At 43.7% G+C, this 14,792-nt stretch overlaps 1 protein-coding gene across 1 annotated transcript; it reads left to right on the forward strand.

The window, feature by feature from the left end:
- Window positions 1–211: 211 nt before the first annotated feature.
- LOC123489048 (vasoactive intestinal polypeptide receptor-like) lies at window positions 212–8,485 on the forward strand. The gene is made up of 10 exons (XM_045219763.1): window positions 212–255; window positions 427–536; window positions 745–877; window positions 2,826–2,979; window positions 3,122–3,182; window positions 3,286–3,355; window positions 7,275–7,366; window positions 7,614–7,752; window positions 7,826–7,867; window positions 8,016–8,485. The coding sequence occupies exons 2-10, from the start codon at window positions 442–444 to the stop codon at window positions 8,166–8,168; spliced, it is 939 nt and encodes a 312-aa protein (XP_045075698.1). The 5' UTR covers window positions 212–255; window positions 427–441; the 3' UTR covers window positions 8,169–8,485.
- The last annotated feature ends 6,307 nt before the right edge of the window (window positions 8,486–14,792 follow it).

Genomic DNA, 14,792 nt, shown 5'->3' on the forward strand with positions numbered 1-14,792 from the left:
ATGTAGGTCTGTGTGTCTAATAAAATATTTGGTCTGTTCCACGTTGCTCTGCATGGTCAAGTTTTTTTACTCTGATGCCGACTATTTTGATGGCCATAATTCATTTATTTGAACAGAACAGTAAGTAAGTATTGATGAGACTGTATGATTTTCCAGGTAAAGTGTACCGGAACTGCACAGACACGGGCTGGATCGGACCCATTCTCTCCTTACGAGCATGCATGTTTCAACGAAACCTTACACTTACTTGGAGAGGTGGGTACATGTGCAATCTTAGTATATGCTACATCAATGGTTTTGTCTTTGATTCAGGACAAATACATAAAAATAAGGAAAGCCATAGAAGTGTTGAGCAGTGATTTAAAAATACATGGACAATTTTCATAAAAATATATTCTTACACCAGGCCACTTTTTCCTCCCCTAGTCACATGACTCCCACATGTACTTCCCCTACGTGAAGACCATGTACACTGCAGGCTACACTCTCTCTCTAATCTCTCTCACCATCGCCATCACCATCCTCTGTCTCTTTAGGTGAGAAACAGAGAATCAAGTCTAAGAATTATTATGATAAAAATATATGATAATCCATTTGGATACCCAATAAACCAGACTGTAACCAACATGCTTATCTTAATATTGTGTCTCAGTGGGGGATTAAACATATTGCAACATTGGGTGTCAAAAGCATGTTGGTCAAGGAGGACATTTACAGCTGCTTTACACTTTTCCTGTTGTCTAGGAAACTGCACTGCACCAGAAACTACATCCACATCCAACTCTTTGTCTCCTTCATCCTGCGTGCTTCCTTCATCTTCATCAAAGACTCTGTGCTCTTCACCGATGAAGACTTCTACCATTGTGACGACTACCCAGTACGTATCTACTGTACTTTGTAGTGACTGTCAATGCATGTGTAAATGGATGAACAGATTGATAGAGAGAAATTAGTAATTTAGTGTGTGAAAGCAGAATAACTCACTTTTCTAACTCTTCAAAAAATCCTGGTTTTGATAGTTATTAATCTTTCAACATGATATGAACATACTAAAATACCCCTCTACTTTCCAGTGCATTCGGAAAGTATTCGGACCCCCTTGACTTTTCCAAATTTTGTTACGTTACAGCCTTATTCTAAAATGGATTACATTGTTTTTTTCCCTCATCAATCTACACACAATACCCCATAATGACAAAGCAAAAACAGGTTTTTAGAAATGTTTGCAAATGTATGAAACATAAAAAAACGGAAATATCACATTTACATAAGTATTCAGACCCTTCACTCAATAGTTTGTTGAAGCACCTTTGGCAGCGATTACAGCCTCAAGTCTTCTTGGGTATGACGCTAGGAAGCGTGGCACACCTGTATTTGGGAATTTCTCCCATTCTTCTCTGCAGATCCTCTCAAGCTCTGTCAGGTTGGATGGGGAGCATTGCTGCACACCTATTTTCAAGTCTCTCCAGAGATGTTCGATGGGGTTCAAGTCCAGGCTCTGGCTGGGCCACTCAAGGACATTCAGAGACTTGTCCCGAAGCCACTCCTGCGTTGTCTTGGCTGTGTGCTTAGGGTCGTTGTCCTGTTGGAAGGTGAACCTTCGCCTAAGTCTAAGGTCCTGAGCGCACTGGAGCAGGTTTTCATCAAGGATCTCTCTGTACTTTGCTCTGTTCATATTTCCCTAAATCCTGACTAGTCTCCCAGTCCCTGCCGTTGAAAAACATCCCCACAGCATGATGCTGCCACCACCATGCTTCACCGTAGGGATGGTGCCAGGTTTCATCAGACCAGAGAATCTTGTTTCTCATGGTCTGAGAGTCCTTTAGCCAAACTCCAAGCGGGCTGTCACGTGCCTTTTACTGAGGAGTGGCTTCTCGTCTGGCCACTTTACTATAAAGGCCTGATTGGTGGAGTGCTGCAGAGATGGTTGTCCTTCTGGAAGGTTCTCCCATCTCCACAGAGGAACTCTGAAGCTCTGTCAGAGTGACCATCGGGTTCTTGGTCAACTCCCTGACCAAGGCCCTTCTCCCCCGATTGCTAAGTTTGGCCGGGCAGCCAGCTCTAGGAAGAGTCTTGGTGGTTCCAAACCAAACTTCTTCCGTTTAAGAATGATGGAGCCCACTGTGTTCTTGGGGACCTTCAATGCTGCAGACATTGCTGTACCCTTCCCCAGATCTGTGCCTCAACACAATCCTGTCTCGGAGCTCTACGGACAATTCCTTCGACCTCATGGCTTGGTTTTTCCTCTGACATGCACTGTCAACTGTGGTACCTTATATAGACAGGTGTGTGCCTTTCCAAATCATGTCCAATCAATTGAATTTACCACTGGTGGACTCCAATCAAGTTGTAGAAACATCTCAAGGATGAACAATGGAAACAGGATGCACCTGAGCTCAATTTCGAGTCTCATAGCAAAGGGTCTGAATACTTATGTAAATAAGGTGTTTTTAGTTTTCGCTTTGTCATTATGGGGTATTGTGTGTAGATTGATGAGTAAATATAACTTGACTGGCCTGCACAGATCCCTGACCTCAACCCCATCGAACACCTTTGGGATAAATTGGACCGCCGACTGCGAGCCAGGCCTAATCGCCCAACATCAGTGCCCGACCTCACTTATACTCGTGGCTGAATGGAAGCAAGTCCCCGCGGCAATGTTCCAACATCTAGTGGAAAGACTTCCCAGAAGTGGAGGCTGTTATAGCAGCAAAGGGGGGACAAACTCCATATGAATGCCCATGATTTTGGAATGAGACGTTTGACAAGCAGGTGTCCACATACTTTTGGTCATGTAGTGTATCTTTTCTCATCATATCCTGTAGGTGGTGTGTAAGTTAGTGGTGATGTTCTCCAACTACTGCATCATGGCTAACTACAGCTGGCTGCTGGTGGAGGGACACTACCTCCACACCCTGGTCAGCGTCTCCTTCTTCTCCAAGAAGAAACCCCTGTGGTGGTACATCATCCAGGGCTGGGGTACGGACACCTGTCCCCTCTACATTACAACAACACTACACATGCCATGTCATTGATGTCATCTAGCAATGTCATGTCATAGTGAACTGTTCACTGAAAAGAGGGATTGAATTTAACTAAACAGTTTTTGTTTTTCACATAGGTTTGCCAATGATTGTCATTGTATCCTGGGGCTTGGCAAAATACTTCTATGAGGATGAAGGGTAAGATACAGATGAATGGGATGTCATAGACCATTTTAAACAGATGACAATTGCATCATCATCATAGTTCACATACATTAATAGGTTTCTCTTTCTCCTCAAGCTGCTGGGAGACAAGGGTACATGACTGGGTTTGGTGGATTCTCAGAGTACCAGTCCTACTCTTCATAGTTGTAAGTGCATCAATCTCTGTTGATAACTAATGATTAGGCCTATGCATTGTTCAAGATTCTTCAAGACAGAATACCAGGGCACATTCTCAGAGCATGCGCAGACCAGCTGGCAAGTGTCTTCACGGACATGTTCAATCTCTCCTTGTACCAGATTGTAATCCCTAACATGTTTCAAGCTGACCACCATTGTACCTGTTCCCAAGAACTCCAAGGTAAACTGCCTAAATGACTATCGCCCTGTAGCACTCGCATCTTTAATTATTAAGTGCTTTGGAAGGCTGGTCAAGTCACACATCAACACCATTATCCCAGACACCCTGGAACCACTCCCAATTCACATACTGCCCCAACAGATCCACAGATGATGCTATCTCAATTGCATTTCACACCGCCCTCTCCCACCTGGACAAGAGGGGAAATCACTATGTGAGATTGCTGTTCATAGACTACAGCGCAGCATTCAACACCATATTCCCCTCCAAGCTCCTCACCAAGCTCGGGACCCTGGGACTGAACCTCTGTAACTGGATCCTGGACTTCCTGACGGGCCGGCCCCAGATGGTGAGGGTAGGCAACAACACCTCCGCCACGCTGACCATCAACACAGGGGCCCCTCAGGGTGTGTGCCTAGTCCCCTCCTGTACTCCCTGTTCACCCACGACTCCAGCACCATCAAGTTTGCTGACGACAACGGTGGTAGGCCTGATCACTGATGGTGATGAGACAGCCTACAGGGAGGAGGTCAGAGACTTGGCAGTGTGGTGGCAGGACATCAGCCTCTCCTCAACATCAGTAAGACCAAGGAGCTGAGTGTGGACTACAGGAGAAAGAGGGGGAGAGCATGTCCCGATCCACATCGATGGGGCTGTAGTGGAGCAGGTCGAAAGCTTCAAGTTCCTCGGCGTCCACATCACTAAGGACTTAACATGGTGTACACACACCCGCACAGTCGTGAAGAGGGCACGAAAGTGTCTCTTCCCCTCAGGGCCGAAAAGATTTGGCATGGGCCCTTGGATCGTCAAAAAGTTACACAGCTGCATCGAGAGCATTTTGATTGGGTGCATCACCGCTTGGTATGGAAAATGCACCGCCCTCGACCGCAAAGCGCTACAGTGCTGCCATCCAGGACCTCTATATCAGGCAATGTCAGAGGAAGGCCTGAAAATGTGTCAAAGACACCCACCCAAGTTCACTGTTCACTCTGCTACCGTCCGGCAAATGGTACCGGAGCATCAGCTCTCGGCCCAACAGGTTCCGAGACAGCTTCTACCCCCAAGCCGTAAGACTGCTAATAGCCATAAATAGTTAATTAAATGGTTACCCGGACTATCTGCATTGACCCTATCTTGCACTGACTAGCCCTCTCTATACATTTTATATATATATATATATATATATATATATATATATATATATATATATATATACAGTGGGGAAAAAAAGTATTTAGTCAGCCACCAATTGTGCAAGTTCTCCCACTTAAAAAAGATGAGAGAGGCCTGTAATTTTCATCATAGGTACACGTCAACTATGACAGACAAAATTAGAAAAAAAAATCCAGAAAATCACATTGTAGGATTTTTAATGAATTTATTGGCAAATAATGGTGGAAAATAAGTATTTGGTCAATAACAAAAGTTTCTCAATACTTTGTTATATACCCTTTGTTGGCAATGACACAGGTCAAACGTTTTCTGTAAGTCTTCACAAGGTTTTCACACACTGTTGCTGGTATTTTGGCCCATTCCTCCATGCAGATCTCCTCTAGAGCAGTAATGTTTTGGGGCTGTCGCTGGGCAACACAGACTTTCAACTCCCTCCAAAGATTTTCTATGGGGTTGAGATCTGGAGACTGGCTAGGCCACTCCAGGACCGTGAAATGCTTCTTACGAAGCCACTCCTTCGTTGCCCGGGCGGTGTGTTTGGGATCATTGTCATGCGGAAAGACCCAGCCACGAATTCATCTTCAATGCCCTTGCTGATGGAAGGAGGGTTTCACTCAAAATCTCACGATACATGGCCCCCTTTCATTCTTTCCTTTACACGGATCAGTCGTCCTGGTCCCTTTGCAGAAAAACAGCCCCAAAGCATGATGTTTCCACCCCCATGCTTCACAGTAGGTATGGTGTTCTTTGGATGCAACTCAGCATTCTTTGTCCTCCAAACATGACGAGTTGAGTTTTTACCAAAAAGTTATATTTTGGTTTCATCTATGACATTCTCCCAATCCTCTTCTGGATCATCCAAATGCGACTTCAGACGGGCCTGGACATGTACTGGCTTAAGCAGGGGGACACGTCTCGCACTGCAGGATTTGAGTCCCGGCGGCGTAGTGTGTTACTGATGGTTGGCTTTGTTACTTTGGTCCCAGCTCTCTGCAGGTCATTCACTAGGTCCCCCCGTGTGGCTCTGGGATTTTTGCTCACCGTTCTTGTGATCATTTTGACCCCATGGGGTGAGATCTTGTGTGGAGCCCCAGATCGGAGGGAGATTATCAGTGGTCTTGTATGTCTTCCATTTCCTAATAATTGCTCCCACAGTTGATTTCTTCAAACCAAGCTGCTTACCTATTGCAGATTCAGTCTTCCCAGCCTGGTGCAGGTCTACAATTTTGTTTTGGTGTCCTTTGACAGCTCTTTGGTCTTGGCCATTGTGAAGTTTGGAGTGTGACTGTTTGAGGTTGTGGACAGGTGTATTTTATACTGATAACAAGTTCAAACAGGTGCCATTAATACAGGTAACGAGTGGAGGACAGAGGAGCCTCTTAAAGAAGAAGTTACAGGTCTGTGAGAGCCAGAAATCTTGCTTGTTTGTAGGTGACCAAATACTTATTTTCCACCATAATTTGCAAATAAATTCATTAAAAATCCTACAATGGGATTTTCTGGATTTTTTTTCCTCAATTTGTCTGTCATAGTTGGCGTGTACCTATGATGAAAATTACAGGCCTCTCTCATCTTTTTAAGTGGGAGAACTTGCACAATTGGTGGCTGACTAAATACTTTTTTTCCCCACTGTATATACACACATACATACACACACACACACACTGAGTGTACAAAACATTACGAACACCTTCCTAATATTGAGTTGCACCCCCTTTTGCCCTCAGAATAGCCTCAATTCATCAGGGCATGGACTACAAGGTGTCGAAAGCGTTCCACAGGGATGCTGGCCCACGTTGACTTCAATGCTTCCCACAGTTGTGTCAAGTTGGCTGGATGTCCTTTGGGTGGTGGAGCATTCTTGATACACACAGGAAACTGTTGAGCGTGAAAAACCCAGCAGCGTTGCATTTCTTGAAACATTCAAACCGGTGTACCTGGCACCTACTACCATTCCCTATTCAAAAGCACTTAAATCTTTTGTCTTTCCCATTCACCCTCTGAATGGCACACACACACAATCCATGTCTCAAGGATTAAACATCCTTCTTTAACCTGTCTCCTCCCCTTCATCTACACTGATTGGAGTAGATTTAACAGGTGACATCAATAAGGGACCATAGCTTTCACCTGGTCAGTCTGTCATGGAAAGAGCAGGTGTTCTTAATGTTTTGTATACAAAAAAGAAACACACACATGCTGCTGCTGCTACTCTGTGCTTTATTTTACTTATATTTTTATCTATCCTGATGCCTAGTCCCTTTACCCTGACTTCATGTACTTATCTACCTCAAATAGTGTACCCCATACCCATGCACATTGATCTGGTACTCCCTGTATACAGCTTCATTCTTGTATATATGTTTTTACTGCATTGTTGTAAAGGGCTCGTAAGCAAGCGTTTCACTGTCAGTTAACACCCTTTGTATTCGGTGTATGTGACAAATACAATTTGATGTTTGTTTTTATATAACTGAGAATGTAAATATTTGTTTTACTCCCTACGGTAATCATTTGTTGCCATTTCATTGCAGATTAATTTTATATTTTTTCGGAGTATCATACGAATTCTGGTGGGGAAACTGCGGATGCCAGACATGCATGGAACTGAATTCAGCCAATACAAGTGAGTTGTCAAAATCACCAGAATATACTATTACCAAAGCATTTCAAGGATGTTTATTCTGTAGGGTATAAAAAAAAACTTAAAACAGTGTTACAGTACCTGTGCTAACTTTCTGTAAGCGTTGCCCAGTCAAACCTGAAAGACCAGCACAACGGCAAACTAATGGAATCTCTCCAAACATGTGTACAGTATTGATTTATGTATTTTGTGTATTGTAAAATTGCATATTTTCCTTGTATCTTTTCAGGAGACTTACCAAATCTACTTTTCTTTTGGTGACCCTCTTTGGTTTGTACTACATCCTCTTTGCCTTCTTACCCATCAAAGTCAGTGGTTTAACTTACAAAATATGGACCTTTGTTGAGCTGGCTCTTCCATCAACACAGGTAATTTTGATTTTTACTTTTTACTTTGCAGGAATACTATTTGATGTCTAAATTCCCCTTTCTTCCTTTCCAGGGCTTTGGAGTTGCTGTTCTTTACTGTTTTCTAAATGGGGAGGTAGGTTTTTTGTCCATTTCTCAAAACTATGATGTAAAATGAAGTTGAAATAAGTGGTATAAATGTGCTATTGCTAATATTAGGCAGCTAGCCCTGATTAACTAGTGCTCGATGATACACTTTCTCCATCCCCTCCCCCCACACACAGGTACAGTACGAGGTACAGAGGAGATGGCGAAGGTGGAGGCTGAAGCAGCATCTACACGGGGCGCCAAGACACCATGGCTCCATGAGCCAAAGCGGCTCTCCCCTTACCCAGGTCTCCTTGCTTCCCTGTTCCGGACCGGCCAGCCTGGCATGACCTTTGACCCCACCCACCAACCAACCCACCAACCAACCAATCACTGGAGATCTCCTAGACATGCCAGATAAAAACACTCATACAGAGGGACTCTCTCAAGACATCAAGGGTACTTAAGTTACATAACTTTCTTTAACTTGAGGAATGGTCCACAGAATCACTTGGCCACTCTTGAAGACTTGGACATTGCATGGGAAACAGCACTGTTATTTTGTGTCATTCCCTCAAGCAACATTTCTACGACTATGGACCAGGCCTGAAGATCTAGGACATTTTAGGTTCAGTGGAAATCCTAAGAAACAGGAAGATATTCAAAAAACAAGAAGTAGGCCTCAGCTCTTCATCATCAACATGTGAAAGATAAATCCTGGAAAGGGGTCTGGTTATGGCCAGCCTCTTGTCCAGAGAATGTATCGACATGATTGAAAATTCTCACTTTTTATTATACTTCAAAGACATATCTTTTAAGAAACATAATTTACTGTTCTTTTGCATCAATGTACTGTATTTTCTCACAATTTGACATTTTCTGAAATAAATACCCAGATCAAAAGGCTGCACTTTTTCAAGAGGATAACAAATTGCTGGTGAGTTGTCTAATAAACGGTCATCTTGGTTGTCTCAACACTTCACCCATGTAAAATGACAGATTTGGTCCCTTTTCTTCTTGCTCATGGTAATTTATTATAAACTGGATGGTTCAAGCCCTGAATGCGGATTTGGCTGACAGCCGTGGTATATCAGACCTTATACCACGGGTATGACAAAACATTTATTTTTACTGATCTAATGACATTGGTAACCAGTTTATAATAGCAATAAGGCACCTCTGGGATTTGTGGTAGATGGTCAATATACCATGGCTAAGGGCTGTTCTTAGGCACGCACGACGCAAAGCAGAGTGCCTTGATACAGCCCTTAACCGTGGTATATTGGCCATATACCACACCCCTCGTGCCTTATTGCTTTATTATAAAATGGTTCTTAGAAAAAATATGTGCACTAATGTCCTAAAGATAACCTCTACATTGGATACTTTGCTTTCATTTCTTCCACAAAGGCAATATATTATTTTATGGCATCTTCTTTGGACTTTCCTATTGGATTGAAAATAGAAACAGGACACATTGAAGATTTGTGTTACATTCAAAACAGAGAGAGTGGAAAGGCAGAATAATACATTGTCCAAAATACTTACCTTCCTGTGCTTTCCAACCATCCCATTTAGATTTTCCTTACATTTTACATTACATTTTAGTCATTTAGCAGACGCTCTTATCCAGAGCGACTTACAGTTAGTGAATACATTTTTATACTGGCCCCCCGTGGGAATCAAACCCACAACCCTGGCGTTGCAAACGCCATGCTCTATCAACTGAGCTACATCCCTACCGGCCATTCCCTCCCCTACCCTGGACGACGCTGGGCCAATTGTGCACCGCCCATGAGTCTCCCGGTCGCGGCCGGCTGCGACAGAGCCTGGATTCGAACCAGGATCTCTAGTGGCACAGTTAGCACTGCGATGCAGTGCCTTAGACCACTGCGCCACTCCTTGGAAGTCAAATATTCCCGGACGCTCTGTGGACACAACACATACATTTTCAAAGTTACTCTTACATCAACAAAAATATTACTTTAACTGGCAGGTATTGACAAAGTCTGAATACACTTGCCCATCGGGTAAGTCAGGATTATTTTTTGGTTACCCGAAGATTATGATCGCTTTCCCGATAATGTAAAAATAAACTACACTGAACCAAAATATAAAACGCAACATGCAACAATTTTACAGTTCATATAAATAAATACATTAGGCCCTAATCTATGGATCTCACATGACTGGGAATACAGATTTGCCTCATGCAGCCCGACATCTTCGCATTGAGTTGATCAGGCTGTTGATTGTGGCCTGTGGAATGTTGTCTCACTCCTCTTCGATGGCTGTGTGAAGTTGCTGGATATTGGCGGGAACTGGAACACGCTGTCGGAAACATCAATCCAGAGCATCCCAAACATGTTCAATGGTTGACATGTCTAGGTATGCAGGCCATCGAAGAACTGGGACATTTTCAGCTTCCAGGAATGGTGTACAGATCCTTGCGACATCGGGCCGTGCATTATCATACTGAAACATGAGGTGATGGTGGCGGATGAATGGCACAACAATGGGCCTCAGGGTATCGTCACTGTATCTCTGTGCATTCAAATTGACATCAATAAAATGCAACTGTGTTCGTTGTCCATAACTTCTGCCTGCACTACCATAACCCCACAGCCACCATGGGGCACTCTATTCACAACGTTAAGATCAGCAAATCGCTCACCCACATGACATCATACACGCTGTCTGCCATCTGCCCAGTACAGTTGAAACCAGAACTCATCCATGAAGAGCATACTTCTCCAGTGTGCCAGTGGCCATCGAAGGTGAGCATTTGCCCACTGAAGTCCATTATAACGTCGAACTGCAGTCAGGTCAAGATCCTGTTGAGGACAATGAGCACACAGATGACATTCCCTGAGATGGTTTCTGACAGTTTGTGCAGAAATTCTTCAGTTGTGCATACCCACAGTTTCATCAGCTGTCCGGGTGGCTTGTCTCAGACCATCCTGCAGGTGAAGATGCCAGATGTGGAGGTCCTGGGCTGGCATGGTTACACGTGGTCTGCGGTTGTGAGGCCAGTTGGACGTACTGCCAAATTCTCTAAAACGTTCAGTTCTGGCAACAGCTCTGGTGGACATTCCTGCAGTCAGCATGCAAATTGCACACACCCTCAACTTGAGGGACATTTTAGAGTGGCCTTTTATTGTCCCCAGCACAAGGTGAACCTAGGTAATGATCATGCTGTTTATTCAGCTTATTGATATGCCACACCTGTCAGGTGGATATATTATCTTGGCAAAGGAGAAATGCTCACCAACAGGGATGTAAACAAATGTGTACACACAATGAGAGAAATAAGCTTTTTGTGCATATGGAACATTTCTGGGATATTTTTCAGCTTTTGAAACATGGGACCAACACTTTACATGTTGCATTTATATTTGTTTGTTCAGTATATTTTACACGCAATAGTGCCATATATTGCCTGCCTTTCACATACACAGGGGAGGAATCTGAAAAAGAAGAACTGGAATTCTTTGTATTTTGGTTGTTCTCAGAGCAGACTCAACTTGCCCGACTGCCAAACATCGTCTGTCTTTCACAAAGATCAGTTTTAGGCTAGGCCTACTGGAAGTATTCACTTTTAAATCACCTGCCCAACGGGGCAACATCAGAGCATGTTCAGGTCACCGGCCTAAATGTCCGTCCCTGAATGGTTTACTTACAGACAAAAAGGCAGCTAAACAATTGATAAGTCAAGACATTTAACTCTTGAGAAATGCATATAGAGACAAAATTATAAGCCTTGGTCTCACGAGTGGCGCAGTGGTCTAAGGCGCATTGCCTTTAAAATTGTAACTACAGACCCGGGTTCAATCCCAGGCTGTGTCACAACCGGCTGTGATCGGGAGTCCCATTTGGCGGCGCACTATTGGCTCAACGTCGTCCGGGTTAGGTGAGGGTTTGGCCGGTGAGGCTTTACTTGGCTCATCGCGCTCTAGCGACTCCTTGTGGCACGCCGGACGCCTGCAGGCTGACCTCGGTAGTCAGTTGAACAGTGTTTCCTACGACACATTGGTGCGGCTGGCTTCCGGGTTAAGCAGGTGGGTGTAAGAAGCGCGGTTTGGCGGGTCATGTTTCGAAGGACGCATGACTGGACCTTCGCCTCCCGAGCCCGTTGGGGAGTTGCAGCGATGAGAAGATCGAAAAAAGGGGGTAAAAAATAACAAATAATTATATATACAGTTGAAGTCGGAAGCTTACATACATCTTAGCCAAATACATTTAAACTCAGTTTTTCACAATTCCTGACATTTAATCCTAGTAAAAATTCCCCGTCTTATTTTAAGAATGTGAAATGTCAAAATAATAGTAGAGAGAATGATTTATTTCAGCTTTTATTTCTTTCATCACATTCCTAGTGGGTCAGAAGTTTTACATACTAATTGAGTGTATTTGGTAGCATTGCCTTTAAATTGTTTAACTTGGGTCAAACATTTCGGGTTGCCTTCCACAAGCTTCCCACAATAAGTTGGGTGAATTTTGGCCCATTCCTCCTGACAGAGCTGGTGTAACTGAGTCAGGTTTGTAGGCCTCCTTACTCGCACACGCTTTTTCAGTTCTGCCCACAAATGTTCTATAGGATTGAGGTCAGGGCTTTGTGATGGCCACTCCAATACCTTGACTTTGTTGTCCTTAAGCCATTTTGCCACAACTTTGGAAGTATGCTTGGGGTCATTGTCCATTTGGAAGACCCATTTGCGACCAAGCTTTAACTTCCTGACTGATGTCTTGAGATGTTGCTTCAATATATCCACATAATGTTCCTTCCTCATGATGCCATCTATTTTGTGAAGTGCACCAGTCCCTCCTGCAGCAAAGCACCCCCACAGCATGATGCTGCCACCCCCGTGCTTCACGGTTGGGATGGTGTTCTTCGGCTTGCAAGCGTTCCCCCTTTTTCCTCAAAACATAACGATGGTCATTATGGCCAAACAGTTCTATTTTTGTTTCATCAGACCAGAGGACATTTCTACAAAGAGTACGATCTTTATCCCCATGTGCAGTTGCAAACCGTAGTCTGGCTTTTTTATGGCGGTTTTGGAGCAGTGGCTTCTTCCTTGCTGAGCAGCCTTTCAGGTTATGTCGATATAGGACTAGTTTCACTGTGGATATAGATACTTTTGTACCCGTTTCTTCCAGCATCTTCACAAGGTCTGTTGCTGTTGTTCTGGGATTGATTTGCACTTTTCGCACCAAAGTACCTTAATCTCTTGGAGACAGAACGCGTCTCCTTCCTGAGCGGTATGAAGGCTGCGTGGTCCCATGGTGTTTATACTGCGTACTATTGTTTGTACAGATGAACGTGGTACCTTCAGGCATTTGGAAATTGCTCCCAAGGATGAACCAGACTTGTGGAGGTCTACTATTTTTTTCCTGAGGTCTTGGCTGATTTCTTTTGATTTTCCCATGATGTCAAGCAAAGAGGCACTGAGTTTGAAGGTAGGCCTTGAAATACATCCACAGGTACACCTCCAATTGACTCAAATGATGTCAATTATCCTATCAGAAGCTTCTAAAGCCAAGACATCATTTTCTGGAATTTTCCAAGCTGTTTAAAAGGCACAGTGAACTTAGTGTATGTAAACTTCTGACCCACTGGAATTGTGATACAGTGAATTATAAGTGAAATAATCTGTCTGTAAACTATTGTTGGAAAAATGACTTGTGTCATGCACAAAGTAGATGTCCTAACCGACTTGCCAAAACTATATTCTGTTAACAAGAAATGTGTGGAGTGGTGGAAAAACAAGTTAACGACTCCAACCTAAGTGTATGTAAACTTCCGACTTCAACTGTTATATATATATATATATATATATATGCCTTGTAATAAGACACTATAGGCTGATACCTGTTTATAAGTAGGACCAGGGGTTTTGGGGCACTGAGACACTACTTTTATTGGTATTACCTGCATCATCCACTAGCGCTGCAGCAGGTAGGAAATGTTCTGGAATTGACACAAGCTGTCTCCAATCAATCCATATCCAGTTGTGCGTGTGTGTTTGGCAGGGGGATTGCCTAAGCCAGGGGATGAGTAGCTCTGCTAATCTTAAATCGCACAAAATCTATTATTTGGCAAGGAATACCATTTGTAGATCAGTGATTCTAAACCTCACTTTACTCAAACTGATCCTCCCCAACGGAGTCCAAAGTTGTAGCTAAAAAAGGGTAAATTAGGGGCAGTTTAAGGGGAGAGTCAATGAAACCAACCATGGATGTACTGTATGTTGTAGAAAACTTGGGGGGTAGCCCCAACCGGGACTTGAACCTGTGTCCAGTGACTGTCAAGCCAACACATGAACCGTTACGCCAAGAGGTCCGAACCTCTTGGTGTACAGTCGTGGTCAAAAGTTTAGAATGACACAAATATTAATTTTCACAAAGTCTGCTGCCTCAGTTTTTATAATGCCAATTTGCATATACTCCAGAATGTTATGAAGAGTGATCAGATGACTTGCAATTAATTGCAAAGAATTAATTAATTGCCATGAAAATGAACTTAATCCCCCCAAAAAAACATTTCCACTGCATTTCAGCCCTGCCACAAGAGGACCAGCTGACATCATGTCAGTTATTCTCTTGTTAACACAGGTGAGAGTGTTGACGAGGACAAGGCTGGAGATCACTCTGTCATGCTGATTGAGTTAGAATAACAGACTGGAAGCTTTAAAAGGAGGTTGGTGCTTGAAATCATTGTTCTTCCTCTGTTAACCATGGTTACCTGCAAGGAAACACGTGCCATCATCATTGCTTTGCACAAAAAGGGCTTCACAGGCAAGGACATTGCTGCTAGTAAGATTGCACCTAAATCAACCATTTATCAGATCATCAATGAAGGCTTCAGGGCACCCAAGAAAGTCCAGCAAGCACCAGGACCGTCTCCTAAAGTTGATTTAGCTGCGGGATCGGGGCACCACCAGTGCAGAACTTGCTCAGGAATGGCAGCAGGCAGG

The sequence above is a fragment of the Coregonus clupeaformis genome, unplaced genomic scaffold (genome assembly GCF_020615455.1).
Source record: "Coregonus clupeaformis isolate EN_2021a unplaced genomic scaffold, ASM2061545v1 scaf2717, whole genome shotgun sequence".
Classification (NCBI taxonomy): Eukaryota; Metazoa; Chordata; class Actinopteri; order Salmoniformes; family Salmonidae; genus Coregonus; species Coregonus clupeaformis.

What these genes read in the sequence shown, in the direction of transcription:
- LOC123489048 (XM_045219763.1), top strand. Translation starts at nt 442, where the DNA reads ATGTACTTCCCCTACGTGAAGACCATGTACACTGCAGGCTACACTCTC. An exon ending in CAGTCCTACTCTTCATAGTT is followed by an intron (nt 3,356 to 7,274) that starts GTAAGTGCATCA and finishes ATTTCATTGCAG; the next exon opens with ATTAATTTTATATTTTTTCG. An exon ending in TGGCTCTTCCATCAACACAG is followed by an intron (nt 7,753 to 7,825) that starts GTAATTTTGATT and finishes CTTCCTTTCCAG; the next exon opens with GGCTTTGGAGTTGCTGTTCT.